Source organism: Poromitra crassiceps (genome assembly GCF_964638095.1).
Source record: "Poromitra crassiceps genome assembly, chromosome: 7".
Classification (NCBI taxonomy): Eukaryota; Metazoa; Chordata; class Actinopteri; order Beryciformes; family Melamphaidae; genus Poromitra; species Poromitra crassiceps.
Window position 1 is genome coordinate 59,673,232 of NC_139628.1, and position 17,466 is coordinate 59,690,697.

At 44.2% G+C, this 17,466-nt stretch overlaps 1 protein-coding gene across 1 annotated transcript in view; it reads right to left on the minus strand.

Moving 5' to 3' along the window:
• The window catches only part of slc12a6 (solute carrier family 12 member 6), a 78,233-nt gene that overhangs the window by 46,144 nt on the left and 14,623 nt on the right, over nucleotides 1-17,466 (minus strand). The window contains exons 5-7 of the mRNA XM_083640850.1: nucleotides 10,447-10,501; nucleotides 6,080-6,210; nucleotides 4,004-4,245 (exon numbers count right to left, since the gene is read on the minus strand). Coding sequence (XP_083496976.1) covers nucleotides 4,004-4,245; nucleotides 6,080-6,210; nucleotides 10,447-10,501 — 428 coding nt within the window. The remainder of the gene's footprint in view (nucleotides 1-4,003; nucleotides 4,246-6,079; nucleotides 6,211-10,446; nucleotides 10,502-17,466) is intronic.

The following is a 17,466-nucleotide window of genomic DNA, read 5'->3' on the forward strand; positions in this document are numbered from 1 at the left end:
TACAATGTGCCTACCGTAAATTCCGGACTATAAGCCGCGGCTTTTTCCCCGTTTTTTGGCCCTGCGGCTTATATAACGGTGTGGCTTATCTATGGATTTTTTCAAAAAAATAAAAATAAATAAAATAAATTCTCTCTTTTTTAGCACTCTTTCTAACTATAAATCCACTTCTGTTTTAATTTCCTCTCTTGCCCTCTTTTAACAACATAACATAACATAACATAACACAACACAGGTGGTGTTGTGTTATGTTGTTTTGTTGAAATGTTAATAAATGGGAGCTTCCTCAAACAGCCATCTCTTTCCCGACAATCCCCTCTGTGCATGAACCCTTACATATGGTAATTAAACATTAAAACACAATAAAAAAAAAAAACAAAAAAAAAAAAAAAAAAACATTAAAACACCTGCGGCTTATAGTCCGGTGCGGCTTATATATGTAACAAACAGGCAATTTTGCTGCTGCGGCTTATACTCCGGTGCGCCTTATAGTGCGGAATTTACGGTACATTCACCCATTCACACACCGAAGGCGGCCAGCTGCTGGCACAGCCATCGGGAGCAATTTGGGGTTCAGTGTCTTTCCCAAGGACCCTTCGACATGCGGACTGGAGGAGCCGGGGATCGAACCACCAACCTTCTGATTAGTGGACGTGGACGACCCGCTCTACCTCCTGAGCCACAGCCGCCCACAGCTGCCCTGTTTGTAGACATGATAGACTGTTCTATAGAGGCATGAGTGGGGGTAAATGGTGAGTATGTCCTACCAAACTGAAATTCAGCTTTAAATGTTCATGTTTTTCACAGAAAGCAGCACCTTCTTTCCTCTGTCTCAACTCTGTGCCTCTCAGCCTCCTTACGGCCTCAGTAAAGAAAACAATACGGCTTTGTTCAGACTAGGGATGTTAATGATTAATCGAGAATCGATTAATCAATCATTAAGAATTTGATCGATCAATCTACTGTACAGTGTAGCATAACATACACTGTATGTTAACCGATTAATCGACAATGTAGGCTATGTGCTATTTTATCATGTTTCTTTTCTTTTCTGAAATGATTTAACACAACAAGGGCAAATTGTAACTTTCACTGCTTATACAGAGGAAGAAGAAAGCCAAGCTAGCAGACAGAAAGTCCTGGGTGGAGAATTACAGCCAAAAAGACAACAGTCAGCATTGTAAACATTGTAATACAATGTTGAAATATCTCACGTCCACAAGCACAATGGCAGCTAATGCAGGAAGTTTAGTTGGTTGATCAACTTGTTGGGTCGGCCTAAAGACAGGTGTAAAACCCTGCATTTTGTATTTTTTATTTTGTATGTCAAAAGCAGTTTTAATATAATGATTAATCGATTAATTGATTGTTAACCTGACCAATTAATCGATTAAAGAAATTGATAAAAATGTGCATCCCTAGTTCAGACTGCCAGGCCAAATCCCCTTTTTTTTGGCATATCCAGATTGATTTTAGAAAGTCTGGACAGCCTAACCACATGAAATGTGATTTTTGCAAATCAGATCCAAACCGCATTTAGTCTCTTAAGCCACTCTATCTCTTCCACAATCTTCGAATGCTCCAGAGACGATCTGAACGGCGGCGTCACCAGCCTGCCGCTTGCATCTTCCTATCTTCCACAAAATCGAGGTAATCTTATTTTCTAATGTAACGCTAATTGCATAGCATGACATTAACGCTAGCTACATGTCCATTTGTCATTGACTAATAGACTAACGTTATACAACGTTAAACAGTATTGTAAACAGTTCTGTTTACCTAGGTTACCTCTTTGAGATGAGGAAGACTCAAAGCATACTCATATGATCTACCAGCTATAGCGTTATATATCTAGCTAACGTTAGATCAACTATCAATCAATGAGGGGGAACAAGGGGGTTAAACTCCTCTGGATAGTTTATCCACCTCTGCATTTACAGTATTTACCAATCGCATGTAGTGTTGGGTAAGCAAACGTTAACGTTATACAGTGATTAATACAGTTATACAGTGATTAACAGTGTCTAATTCGTTTCTTCCAGGGGCCGCCGTCCAGTACCAGTGATGGGACACACAACAGAGTATCATAATTTGTGAAGATCAAAGCTATAATATTCTGTTCTCCTGAGATTAACGCTAAACTACATGTTACTGCTGATCAGTTGTTTCAACATAGGGAAATTGCAATAACACACAAGCCAAATGCTGACATGAGAGATTTGCTTTGAACAAGTTGTAGCTAGTATCTGCCAGTGACCAGAGAATATTGTTATATTTGCTTGTTTTAATGCTTTTGTCAATAAACATTGTCAACAAAGATAGCCTTGTTGTATGTTATCATGTATAAGATTGTTGATGTCGAGTGAACACAAACTACGAACCGAAGATTGGACCAGCTGAGGACATGACGACGGAGAAACTTAACCGACCAGCAGTGTGCTTCAATCAACGAATGCTTTATATTTATTGAAATTAAATATGGTGATATCTGGTGGTCTGAAATTACTCTCTAGCTAGGGTAACTGGCTTATATTGTCATATTATTGTAACGTCTGAATACAGACTGCATTATGCTACACCATGCAAATATATTTCGATATAATTCAAACAGTTAGCTCACCATACCATGGTGGGCTGGACTGTATTGCTGTGAAACATTTACATTTGATTGTTTCAAGTGTTACACGTTATATTTTTAACTGAGCTTTGCGGAATTACCTCAACACAATTGTGTATCAGCTTTAAATGTCCAATATATACAGCATTAAACAAACGACCAGCAGCATTCAAATGTGCAAAAACATTGAAATGTGGTGATCATGTCACAAGTCACATTACATAACGATATAGCGTTAGGTGTTCTTTTGATCAACATACCTCATAACTGGGATCTATACTGTTACGTGTGTCTACTAACATCATTAAAAGATCATAAAGGTAACGCTTCTGGTAGTTTATTTTTAATCTCTGGCTACGTTGCTAGCTAGCTAGCCGCAGATCAGCTCTGAAGCCCCAACTTGTATGGTCGCTGCCGTTCCACTAAAACCCGATTTTGATATAGCGTTAGGTGTTATTTTGATCAACAGACCTCATAACGGGGATCTATACTGTTACGTGTGTCTACTAACATCATTAAAAGATCAGAAAGGTAACGCTGTTTCTGGTAATTTACATTTAATCTATGGCTACGTTGCTAGCTAGCTAGCCTGCCTTGGCAACTGGTTGTGCTGTGGTTGGGATCATCTGGTTTCCTGTGGCTGGTGTCAATCAAGGAAAATCCCGCCCCCAAAGTTATCATTTTTATCTGCTCTTTTACTCGAAATGGGACCATAATTGAGAAAACGGAGCCCAGGAGAGCATGAAAAAGACTTGAAATTGTTTATTCAGACCATAAACTCATTCGGAAAATGTTTATTTAAGACAAACCGAGAGAGAAGTTGGCTCATTTTTAAATTGGAGCCAATGTACGTGTCGTCACTTCCGGACCTGACGTGCGCCCCCCTACGGACTTTCGAATTAATGGAATTCCAGGATGGGCTTCAGAAATTCCCATATTCTGTTGGCCACTGGTCTGGACACACAAATCCAATCTGTTCACTTGAGAATAACAGTGCCTGTCTTAGTGATCTGATTTGAGAAACTAATCTGATTTGCTTGCAGTCTGAAAAGGCCTACTAAAGAGATTTGACTACAGTGTGGATACATTTCACTACTAAAGAGATTTGACTACAGTGTGGATACATTTCACTACTAAAGAGATTTGACTACAGTGTGGATACATTTCACTACTAAAGAGATTTGACTACAGTGTGGATACATTTCACTCATCCAGGTAGTAAGATGCCCCCCCACCCCCCAAAAAAGAAAAGAAAATCCAGTGGACTTAAAATGTACAGTAAGGGTTTTAACGTTTCGCCACTCATCTTCATCAAGAGTGGTGGGGATTTGCTTTTATTTTAAGTTGTATTCTTTGCTCATTCATGCCTCCGACACACTGACTTACGGGAACTCTGGCGGTTTGAAGGCGGAGACCAACGCTCCGATGTAGATGGAGAGGATGGAGACGATGACGCAGGCGAGGAAGATGGAGGCCAGCTTGTTGACGTACTTCACGCCCACGAAGACCAGCAGGGACATGAGGAGGAGGCAGATTGAGCCGTAGACCCGCATGTTGTTCAACATGGCCGCCCCTTCGCCGTCAGGCTCGCTCGGGACAAAGATGGCGGCCCGGGGCGCCATGTACATCTGGGGGAGGGCGGAGGGAGAAAGCGATAGAGAGTGACAAAGTGCAAACTGAAAAGCGGAAGAGTAGACAAAGGATCGACAATTTTACGAGTCATGGAACGACATGCTATTAAATCTATTTTAAAAGTGCAAAGCAGACACATTGACATAGGCGCTCGACTACATGATAATGGGAGGATAATGGTATGGCGATAATGACACACGGTAAAATGTCGATGATTACAATGTCAGTGTTTCCTCTGTATTCCATTAGCACAGCACATGGCTCGAGAACGTGGGGAATTTAAACTGTGTTATTTAGCCACAGTCGCCTCTAAAACACCGTTAAGTAAAGCTTTAAAAAAAAATACCCGACCGCACACTGTGAAGCTTCGCCCATTAAATACTCACATCCGAAGTGAACCTGAGGAACCAAGAGAAACGTGTTGTTCGCTCATTTTATAAGAAAAATAAACCTGGGAGTATTTTATCAACAAGTTTGATTAATTTATTTGACATTAAAGAACATTTGTGTAAATGTGCCAGTGTTAGCCACGTGGCTCATTTAATGTGCCAGTGTTAGCCACATGGCTCATTTAATGTGCCAGTGTTAGCCACATGGCTCATTTAATGTGCCAGTGTTAGCCACATGGCTCATTTAATGTGCCAGTGTTAGCCACATGGCTCATTTAATGTGCCAGTGTTAGCCACATGGCTCATTTAATGTGCCAGTGTTAGCCACATGGCTCATTTAATGTGCCAGTGTTAGCCACATGGCTCATTTAATGTGCCAGTGTTAGCCACGTGGCTCATTTAATGTGCCAGTGTTAGCCACATGGCTCATTTAATGTGCCAGTGTTAGCCACGTGGCTCATTTAATGTGCCAGTGTTAGCCACATGGCTCATTTAATGTGCCAGTGTTAGCCACATGGCTCATTTACTCCAGCTAGAATTGCCAGTGCCTCACACACACTGACAGGAGTCTTAACCCTAACATACATGTCTTTGATGGTGGGAGGAAACCCACAGGAACACGGGGAGAACATGCAGACTCCACACAGAAAGGACCTGGGATGGACCGGGGTTCGCACCCGGGACCTTCTTGCTGTGAACCACTGAGCCACTGTGCCGTCCTCTCTCTCTCCCTCCATCCCTAAAGCCTCACAGTGTGCAGTTGAATAATGTATTTACAGTATATTAACTTTTTTGTATTCTTACAACCACTTTGGCCAGTTTCAATGGTTTAAATGACAATTTTGAATTGACTTGTTAATAGAATGCTAGCATAATATTGACATTGTGACATTGATAATGATGGTTGTATTAATATGTGATTATGGTAATGACTACAGATGATGTCATTATAAATACACCTGTGATTATGGTAATGACTACAGCTGATGTCTTTATAAATACACCTGTGCTTGTGATTTTAATTTACACGCTGAGGAAGACCTGACAGCCGAAACATAGCAAACAAAACGAGAAAGGAAAATAAAATCAGAAGAGTGCGTGCTATATCTTTGTTTTTCTTTTTGTTTTCCTGCGACCAACCAGCACATAGTGGCTGTGCATCGGCATCTGGACTACTATTAAGTAATCTATTTACTATGATAAGTGATGCAAAGAAAACACTCTTTTTAGCTTTGCAACCTGCAGTAGAATCTTAACGGAGGCCAACGACATGACGGATGAGGAACCGAAACGGACATTTCCCCATCGTAAAACAAAAACAAAATGCAAACTACAGAGGAAACACTGGTGTGATGAAACAACGCTGCTAATAATAATGCATAAGGGTGGTGAAGGGGTCGGTGAGGATGACGATGATGACGATGAAGAAGCCACAACCCACCAGGAGGATCTCGATGGCGCCCAGGATGTACATGGCCCCGGCGAAGGTGGTGCCCAGGTAGAAACACAGGCCCACCGCCCCCCCAAACTCTGGACCCAGCGAACGACTGATCATGAAGTAGGAGCCTCCCGCTGGAGCGGGAAGAGAGGGGGAGAGAGAGGGGGAGAGAGGGGGAAGAGCGGAGGGGAGGAGTGAAGAGAGGGGGCGAGAGAGGGGGAGAGAGAGGGAGAGAGAGAGAGGGAGAGAGAGGGGGAGAGAGGAGGAAGAGCGGAGGGGAGGAGTGAAGAGAGGGGGAGAGAGAGGGAGAGAGAGGGGGAGAGAGAGGGAGAAGAGCGGAGGGGAGAAGGAGTGAAGAGAGGGGGAGAGAGAGGGGGAGAGAGAGGGAGAGAGAGGGGGAGAGAGAGGGGGAAGAGCGGAGGGGAGAAGGAGTGAAGAGAGAGGGAGATGGAGAGAGAGGGGTGGGAGATGGCAAGGAAGAGAGGGCAGGAGACAAGAGGCAGGTTGGAGAGATTGTACAGTTTGTACAGTAGGAAGATTTAGGATAGAGAGAATAGAGACAGAAGAGATGGAGAGAAGGAGGTGGAGAAGACATGAAGAGAGCGAGGGAGAGAGGGATGGGTGGTTAGTGACATTATGATGTTAAGAGCAGAGAGAAAGGCAGAGGGAGAGAGAGAAGAGGGGTCAGCTGATGAGAGAAAATCATCCTATGCTTGTAGAAATAAGCATAATGTTACACGTGACACACTGGAGAGAGAGAAGACAGGCTGGACTGTTAGTCACGTGACACACTGGAGAGAGAGAAGACAGGCTGGACTGTTAGTCACGTGACACACTGGAGAGAGAGAAGACAGGCTGGACTGTTAGTCACGTGACACACTGGAGAGAGAGAAGACAGGCTGGACTGTTAGTCACGTGACACACTGGAGAGAGAGAAGACAGGCTGGACTGTTAGTCACGTGACACACTGGAGAGAGAGAAGACAGGCTGGACTGTTAGTCACGTGACACACTGGAGAGAGAGAAGACAGGCTGGACTGTTAGTCACGTGACACACTGGAGAGAGAGAAGACAGGCTGGACTGTTAGTCACGTGACACACTGGAGAGAGAGAAGACAGGCTGGACTGTTAGTCACGTGACACACTGGAGAGAGAGAAGACAGGCTGGACTGTTAGTCACGTGACACACTGGAGAGAGAGAAGACAGGCTGGACTGTTAGTCACGTGACACACTGGAGAGAGAGAAGACAGGCTGGACTGTTAGTCACGTGACACACTGGAGAGAGAGAAGACAGGCTGGATTGTTAGTCACGTGACACACTGGAGAGAGAAGACAGGCTGGACTCTTAGTCACGTGACACACTGGAGAGAGAAGACAGGCTGGACTGTTAGTCACGTGACACACTGGAGAGAGAGAAGACAGGCTGGACTGTTAGTCACGTGACACACTGGAGAGAGAAGACAGGCTGGACTGTTAGTCACGTGACACACTGGAGAGAGAGAAGACAGGCTGGACTCTTAGTCACGTGACACACTGGAGAGAGAAGACAGGCTGGACTGTTAGTCACGTGACACACTGGAGAGAGAGAAGACAGGCTGGACTCTTAGTCACGTGACACACTGGAGAGAGAAGACAGGCTGGACTGTTAGTCACGTGACACACTGGAGAGAGAGAAGACAGGCTGGACTGTTAGTCACGTGACACACTGGAGAGAGAGAAGACAGGCTGGACTGTTAGTCACGTGACACACTGGAGAGAGAGAAGACAGGCTGGACTGTTAGTCACGTGACACACTGGAGAGAGAAGACAGGCTGGACTGTTAGTCACGTGACACACTGGAGAGAGAGAAGACAGGCTGGACTCTTAGTCATGTGACACACTGGAGAGAGAAGACAGGCTGGACTGTTAGTCACGTGACACACTGGAGAGAGAAGACAGGCTGGACTGTTAGTCACGTGACACACTGGAGAGAGAAGACAGGCTGGACTGTTAGTCACGTGACACACTGGAGAGAGAAGACAGGCTGGACTCTTAGTCACGTGACACACTGGAGAGAGAAGACAGGCTGGACTGTTAGTCATGTGACACACTGGAGAGAGAGAAGACAGGCTGGACTCTCTTAGTCACGTGACACACTGGAGAGAGAAAAGACAGGCTGGACTCTTAGTCAAATCGTATCTGCAAATAACTCCCGGCGTTTGTTTTTCGCTGCACTCAAGAGAACCAGAGGGTCGGGGTTTACTGTCAAGTTTGAAACACATCATCCTGATGGCTTTTAACTTTCTGGTACACACTGTACTCTCCGGCAAGGCAAACCCCACCCACCTGGCACTCTCAAGTAGGTTAAAACAAACAGTCAGCATTATTTGCTAAAACGATTTGTACCCGTCTTAAGAAAGAGGATGTGAGGGGAATCATAACAGCAACTACAGATTCACTACAGACTAGGGGCTCAGAATGCAGCGCTTCGTTTCCACTATGAAGCTGTCTACGGAAGTTCAATAATAAAATTATAATGACAAAAATCCTGTCCGTCGTAATTATTAGTAAAATAATCGTCGTCACCTTCAAATGCCGCCCCTGAAGCTGAATCTTTTAGTGCTGAGCTGTACTACACATTAACCATCATCTACACATCAACTAGCATCCAGACTAGATGGTGAGAAAGCATGAGGGCTTGAAGCCGTTCAGATGAGAGAGGAGCGTGGAATGCTACGTCAAACAAGACATGTTAAAAATCAATTCACTATGTTACGGAGGATCTGTGCAAAACATGTCACATGTTAGTGGAAACATGTCACATGTTAGTTAAAACATGTCACATGTTAGTGGAAACATGTCACATGTTAGTGGAAACATGTCACATGTTAGTTAAAACATGTCACATGTTAGTGGAAACATGTCACATGTTAGTTAAAACATGTCACATGTTAGTGGAAACATGTCACATGTTAGTGGAAACATGTCACATGTTAGTGGAAACATGTCACATGTTAGTGGAAACATGGCACTACTTTGACAGTTGGGGGGTTTTGGTCTCGAGGCGTTTCAGTGAGAGGTCAATATTCTGTGTTTTCAATGTGTGTGTGCAGACAGAGAGGGAGAGGCAGGCAGAGGGAGAGACGGGACAAACACAAACAACACTCATTAGAAAGAACACACTGCACATGTAGATCACTAACAACATGAACACACTGCACATGTATATATGTGTCATACATATACATATACATATATCATGTAGATCACTAACAACATTAAACGTGTGCTGGATTACAGGGAGAGATGGGGGGAGGGAGGAGGGATGCGACCTGGGGTTACAATGGGAATTCCCACTCAAATAAACGTATAAATGGTCACTTGGTGGGGGCACACTCAAAATGGCTGACATAGAAAGTTTGATGATCATCGTGGAAATAAGCACATAATAAAAACAGTTCCAGTTGTGTTGACAATTTCCCATCGTTTTAAATGGTCCAAACATGAAACCAGTGTAGGAAATGTACTTTTTCCTGTAAGCAATCTCTTGACCCGATGCTGAGGCTGCGTTTTCAGCTTTTAGGGGGCAATTTCATTAATGGCCTTGATTAAGAGCTGACCACCTCACATTAATGTGATTACAGTGTCTTACAATTTGCTGTACTTTTCAATAGAGCCCGACCCATATCACCGATATATCACCATCGCTCGATGTTGTCAGATTATTTTTTTTTTTTTAAGCCTTAAAGCCCCATTCAGTAGTTTTTCCAAGTATATTTGATCCTCTTTCTTAACTCAGATATATTTGTTCTATTTGTGTTTTTGTACTTCTAGTCATTTATAATTAGTAAATTCCCAGTGAAGTTTAAAGTTTCAGTGCACTGACGTCATTTTGGACAATAAAGTTTATTGTTAAACTGAATGGAAAAAATCCCTGCCTACAATACATATCTCAAGTCACGTCAAGTCCTAACTTTGTCAAGTGTTTGACACATTTTAGGGATCATTGCAAAAAAAATATATATGAGAATATCGGCTGATATATCAATATCGGATTTTTCTTGCTCCCCAATATCGTATCGGCCCCAAAAATCCAGTATCGGTCGGGCACTACTTTTCATAGAAACCTTTTTGGCAGACGCTTTCAGCCAAAGCTCCTAAATGCCAAAAGTCTCTTAAAATCTTATTTCCATGACAATGTTATCGATCTTTAAGGTGGGCTTGTTAAGTGTGGTGAAGGAGTTTACCATGGCACACCAGTTCTCTGTGTGAAGGGGTTTACCATGGCACACCAGTTCTCTGTGTGAAGGGGTTTACCATGGCACATCGGTTCTATTCAACTCAATTCTAATGATGGAAGGAAGAGAGAGAGGGTGGGGGTGGAAGAATACCTGGTACGACTCCATTGGTGGCGATTGCACTCATCGATATGGCCGTCAACATGGTCTGGAGAGAGAGAGAGGGCCAGACAGGAAGCAAGAAGACAGAGAGAGACAGAGAAAGAAGAGAGAGAGAGAGGGACAGACAGGAAGCAAGAAGACAGAGAGACAGAGAGAAAGAGAGACAGAGAGAGAGAGAGAGAGAGGGACAGACAGGAAGCAAGAAGACAGAGAGACAGAGAGACAGAGAGAGAGAGAGAGAGGGACAGACAGGAAGCAAGAAGACAGAGAGAGACAGAGAGACAGAGAGAGAGACAGAGAGAGACAGAGAGACAGAGAGAGACAGAGAGAGAGAGATAGAGAGAGGGACAGACAGGAAGCAAGAAGACAGAGAGAGACAGAGAAACAAGTCATTCAGAGACACTTCACACACATTTTCAACATCAAATTCAAGGACCCACGTATTTGTCTCATCCCCTGTGAGTGTGTGAGCTCACCTCACTCTCCTCCCCTGTGAGTGTGTGAGCCTCACCTCACTCTCCTCCCCTGTGAGTGTGTGAGCCTCACCTCAAGATTCAAGATTCAAGATTCAAGATTCAAGATTCAAGATTTTTATTGTCACTCCATCCATGGTACAAGTATCACGTGTGAAATTCTTGTGCTGTGAACTCCGTTTACAACATAGTACAAATATAACAGGGCATATGAGTGCAAAAAAACAACAAGAGACACGACAAGCAATAAGGCAGTATAGTGATAAGACAAGTCAGAGACAGTGGCATATTCACTGCACATAGGTGCACATGTCATGTGCATACTTTAGACGTGCTTAAACATTTTAAATTTGGCGTATTTGACATACAGGTGCAAATAGCATATTCCTTATTAAACATACAATTAAACTCGGCGTTTTAAATTCGGCGTATTTGACATACAGGTGCAAATAGCATATTCCTTATTAAACATACAATTAAACATTAGACATACGTAATGGTAGCAGCTACAGTACGGTACAGTACGGCTACTACACTATTTGTGTATGTTAAGGAGTCTCGTGGCCTGCAGGAAGAAACTGTTCCTCAAGCGATTTGTGCGTGCTTTTGGAACCCTGTATCTTCTCCCTGAGGGTAACAGGGAGAACAGGCTGTTGTGGGGGTGATTTGTGTTTTTGATGATCTTCAGGGACCTCCTGAGGCACCGCTGTTTATATAGTTCATGCAGTTCTGGCAACTCACGTCCTGTTACGTGCTGGGCCGCGCGTCTCACTCTCCGTAGCGCCCTGCGGTCCATGGTGGTACAGTTCCCGTACCAGGTGGTGAAGCAGCCAGTCAGCAGGCTTTCAATGGTGCCTCTGTAGAAGTCACTAAGGATTTCTGGCCTTAGCCCAAATTTCTTCAGGCGCCTGAGTCCGTGTATTCGCTGTTGGGCCTTTTTGACAACAGTGGCGGTGTGGCCGGCCCAAGTCAGGTCCTGGTGGATGTTGACTCCCAGGTACTTGAAGCTGTCCACCCTTTCCACCACTGTGCCGTTGATGGGGGTCTACAATGACCTCCTTGGTCTTGGAGACGTTCAGAGAGAGGTGGTTGTCCTGGCACCATTGTTCCAGGGCCCCCACCTCCTCTCTGTAGGCCGTCTCGTCGCCCCCCGAGATCAGCCCCACGACCGCTGTGTCGTCTGCAAACTTCACGATGGTGTTCGAAGTTTGAGTCGCCACGCAGTCGTGGGTGTAGAGGTCGTACCAGAAGGGGCTGGAGACGCACCTCACTCTCCTCCCCTGTGAGTGTAAGTAAGTAAGTAATACTTTATTTATATAGCACTTTTCAAATCCATGGATCACAAAGTGCTTTACATACAGGAAATAAAAACAGATTTATAGCAGGTTCGTTCAAAATTTAGCCAACAAGTACACAAAAGCAGGCTAGAAAAACGTCAACCGGCACAAACTGCAACAGGTACATAACACAATAGCATGTGAAGGAACAGCACATAAAACAACAAAAATTAAAAACAATCAGGCAACACAAATAAAAATAAAAGAAGCGAGTGGGATAAAATTAATAAAAGGCTTGTTTAAATAAATAGGTTTTAAGAAGCGATTTAAAAGTGGACACTGAGTCTGCCAATCTCATACCTAGGGGGAGGCGATTCCACAGTGTTGGCGCTATGGACGAGAAAGCCCGCTCACCTTTTGTTCTGAGTCTGGTTCGGGGGACAATTAACAGTCCTTGGTCTGATGACCTGAGTGGCCTTACTGAATTATATGGCTTCAGGAGTTCAGAGATGTAGCGAGGGGCTAGGCCTCGCAAAGCTTTAAAAGTGATTAAAAGTATTTTAAAATAAATCCTCTGTCTCACTGGCAGCCAGTGTAAGGAGGCCAGAATGGAGGAGATGTGAGACCTACGGCTTGTCCTGGTTAAAAGCCTTGCAGCTGCATTTTGGACCAGTTGAAGCCTGGACAAGGTGGCATCACTGAGGCATGTAAAGAGGGCATTGCAGTAATCAAGGCGTGAGGAAATTAGGGCGTGAATGAGTGTTTCCATATTTTTTGCAGAGAGAACTGATTTAATTTTTGCAATATTACGCAGATGAAAGAAGCAGGATTGAACAGTTTTTTTAACGTGCAAGTCAAAATTGAGGTGAGGGTCAAAAATAACACCTAAATTTCTTGATGAATCTTTTATGTTGTTTCCAAGAGGGCCTATACAGTGACTTATATCAGTGGCAGAGTGATCAGGAGCAAAAATCAAAATCTCAGTTTTATCAGCATTTAGTTGGAGGAAATTTGGCGACATCCAATTTTTTATGGCAGCCAAGCAATCCTGGAGGATAAATAGGTTGCTCTGGTCGTTTGGCTTCACCGACAAATAAAGCTGCGTATCATCTGCATAACAGTGGTATGACATATTTTGGAAGCTGCTTATTAACAGGCCAAGGGGGAGCATGTAACAGGCAAATAAGATGGGGCCAAGGATTGATCCCTGAGGGACCCCACACAGCAGAGGAGCATACGCTGAGATGCAGTCATTAAAACACACAGAGAAAGATCTGTTAGAGAGGTAGGAGGAGAACCAATCCAATGCAGTTCCAGAGATGCCAACCCATTTATTTAGCCTCTCCAGCAGGATGGGGTGATCGATGGTGCCAAAGGCCTTAAATCAAGCAGTACTAGAATTGAGTGATCCCCCGCATCCGCATGCATAAGAATGTCGTTTGTTACTCTGAGCAAGGCAGTTTCTGTACTGTGCTGTTGGCGGAAGCCAGACTGAAATTTATCAAAAATCTCATTTTCATTTAGTACCTGCAGGAGTTGTTTAGCAACCACCTTTTCCAGAATTTTGGATGGAAATGGTAACTTTGAGATGGGTCTATAGTTCTGTAGTTGGGATGGGTCTAGGTTGAGTTTTTTAAGGAGGGGATAGACACTAGCAAGCTTAAAGTGATCTGGGACACAACCAGAGGAGAGTGATGTATTTATAATACTCAGCAAGGATGGTGCGATTGTGGCAATAACCTCTTTGAGAAAGTTAGTAGGTAAACAGTCCAAACGGGAAGAGGATGAACGCATACGCATACTGTATGAGCCACAACGTCAAATAAGTCTTGCAGAGAAATCTGGGTGAATTGGGTCAGGAGAATAGGACAAGTACCATTTAGAACTGCAGATGAGGAAGGGGGGGTGATATTTAATCGGATGGAATTTATCTTTTCCACAAAAAAGGCTAGAAAATCATTGCAGTTGATTTCGGAGCAAGCTGTGTCAGCCTGGGGGGCTGGATTAAGAAGGTGATTAATAGTGTTAAATAAGAATCTCGAATTATGCTTATTCGCATCAATTAACATTGAAAAATATTCTGATCTCGCATCCTTGATAGTACGATTGAGATTGAATAAAAGTTCTTTCATTTGGAGATAATGTACCGGAAGTTTAGTTTTCTTCCAAAGTCGCTCCACCTGTCTACAGTTTCTTTTTAAAAGCCTTATACGGTCATTCATCCATGGCGAGGGATTTACAGCACGCACTGACCTGGTGGTGAGAGGAGCGATGGCATCAAGGGTTTGTGCGCAAACATCATTAAAGCAGCTAACCAGGTCATTTATATCAGAGTGGTGGAGAAGACTAAAGGTATTACAATGTTCAATAAAAATAGAGGAAAATTTTGTAGCAGACTGGTTATTAAAAAGGCGAGAGCGTATAGTGCGTCTATTTAAAGGGGCAACATAAAAACAAGACTCAAAAAGAATTATGTTATGGTCAGAAATAAAGTCGACCATAGAGAGGCCAGTTACAGGCAGACCGAGGGAGAAAACAAGATCGAGAGTGTGGCCTCGGTCATGTGTTGGCGCTGATACATGTTGTGTAAGATTGAAGGATTCACAGATGTTTAAGAATTCTATTGCAAAAGAGTTTGAGGGATCATCAACATGAATATTAAAATCCCCAACCATAATAACCCTATCATAATTGAGAAGAACAGATGATATAAAATCAGAGAATTCAGATAAAAATTTACAACTAGATATAGGAGGGCGATAGAGCACAATACAACATATGGGATTGTCAAGGTTGATTGTGCACATTGAGACTTCAAACTCAAACTCCTTCTCTACAGTGACAGGACTGCAGTTTAGGTGGTTCTTAAAAACGATCGCAATGCCACCGCCTCTACCAGTGAGCCTGGGAGAATTAAAAAAGCTATAACTAGGGGGGCACAGTTCAATAAGTGTGCAATTTTCACCGGGCCTGATCCATGTCTCTGTAAGAAATAAAAAGTCTAAATTCTGAGAGATTATAAAATCATTTAAAACAAATGATTTATTAGACAGGGATCTTACATTTAACAATGCAAGTTTAACCGAGGACGGCACTAAGGGCTGAACTGTCTGACAGGGGATAAAGACTAGATTATTTGAGTGTGTGAGCCTCACCTCACTCTCCTCCCCTGTGAGTGTGTGTCTCACCTCACTCTCCTCCACTGTGAGTGTGTGAGCCTCACCTCACTCTCCTCCCCTGTGAGTGTGTGTGTCTCACCTCACTCTCCTCCCCTGTGAGTGTGTCTCACCTCACTCTCCTCCCCTGTGAGTGTGTGTGTCTCACCTCACTCTCCTCCCCTGTGAGTGTGTGAGCCTCACCTCACTCTCCTCCCCTGTGAGTGTGTGTGTCTCACCTCACTCTCCTCCCCTGTGAGTGTGTGTGTCTCACCTCACTCTCCTCCCCTGTGAGTGTGTGAGCCTCACCTCACTCTCCTCCACTGTGAGTGTGTGAGCCTCACCTCACTCTCCTCCCCTGTGAGTGTGTGTGTCTCACCTCACTCTCCTCCCCTGTGAGTGTGTGTGTCTCACCTCACTCTCCTCCCCTGTGAGTGTGTGTGTCTCACCTCACTCTCCTCCCCTGTGAGTGTGTGAGCCTCACCTCACTCTCCTCCCCTGTGAGTGTGTGTGTCTCACCTCACTCTCCTCCCCTGTGAGTGTGTGTGTCTCACCTCACTCTCCTCCCCTGTGAGTGTGTGTGTCTCACCTCACTCTCCTCCCCTGTGAGTGTGTGTGTCTCACCTCACTCTCCTCCCCTGTGAGTGTGTGAGCCTCACCTCACTCTCCTCCACTGTGAGTGTGTGAGCCTCACCTAACTCTCCTCCACTGTGAGTGTGTGAGCGCTGTTGATGGGTGGGAGTGGTATGGCCACCGCCGAGTTTGATTGGAAGCGGGCGAAGAAGGTATTTAACTCCTCTGCCAGCGAGGCGTCGCCATCAACAGCTGGAAGGTTACTGGTAGGGGTGGGGGGGGAAATCGATTCACCTAAGTATCGCGATTTTTAATGTCACGATTTTTTGAATCGATCTTTTATTCCAGAATCGATAATCTCAATTTTCTTTTTCTTTTTTTTTTTCTTTTTTTCTTTTTTTTTTGGGTGCTTGCAGTCAGGCCACTCACTGAACAGCAGGCCAGGCGCCGCCTACTGGTTTACTAGTGGTTTTATTACTTTATTAGTTAGTCTGAAGTAATAATTACACTTCAGGGTTAAAGTGGGTGCATCTCATTGTAAAATTGGACTTCAAACGGCCCAAATTGGGCTTCAAACGGCCCAAATTTCACGCGCGTCGGCCCATATCGGCCTGGCCTGCTTGGTATCTAATGCCCGGCCTGAATTATGATCCCAGTCCGCCCCTGTTTTTAACTATATCGCCCAGCTCTACTCATGATATATAATATACAGTCTCTAGTGTATGATTCAACTTTTCCCATGTTCTAATCTAGTGTAAAAAAGCAAACAAACTGAAAAAATAAAAGAAAAAAATAAACAAAAATCGCAATAAATCGTAATATCGAATCGCAATAATCGTAGAATCGCAATACTTAAGAATCGCAATATAAATCGAATCGGCACCCAAGAATCGTGATAGTATCGAATCGGGAGTTAAGTGAATCGCCACAGCCCTAGTTACTGGACTTGTAGCTCGTGATATGCTGGACCCCCTGCCATACCTGTCTGGTGTTGTTGCTCTTTAGGTGATCCTCTATCTTCCTTTTGTAGGCTACCTTAGCCTCACGGATGCCTCTCCTTAGGTTGGTTCTGGCGGTGCTGTACCGTGCTCCATCACCAGACCTGAACGTGATGGTTCTCTCTTTCAGCAGGTGCTGGACTTCTCTCGACATCCAGGGCTTCCGGTTGGGATAGACCCGTATTTGTTTATCCACAGTGACAGTGTCCGTACAGAACTTAATATAATCCAGGACCACTGTTGTGTGGTTCTCCAGGTCGTGGTGTTCAAAGAGGGCCCAGTTTGTTCTTTGGAAGCAGTCCTGTAGCTGATGGGGGGCACTTTCAGGTCTTTGTTATGATGGGAGTCTTTTTTCTGAGGGGGGTGTATGCTGGTATCAAAAACAGGGATGTGTGGTCAGACTGGCCAAGGTGGGCTAGTGGCTTAGCCCTATAGCTATGTTTGATGTTAGTATACACCTTGTCCAGCGTATTTGCTCCTCGAGTTGCACATTTTATGTGCTGATGGAATTTGGGGAGCACTGTTTTGAGGTTAG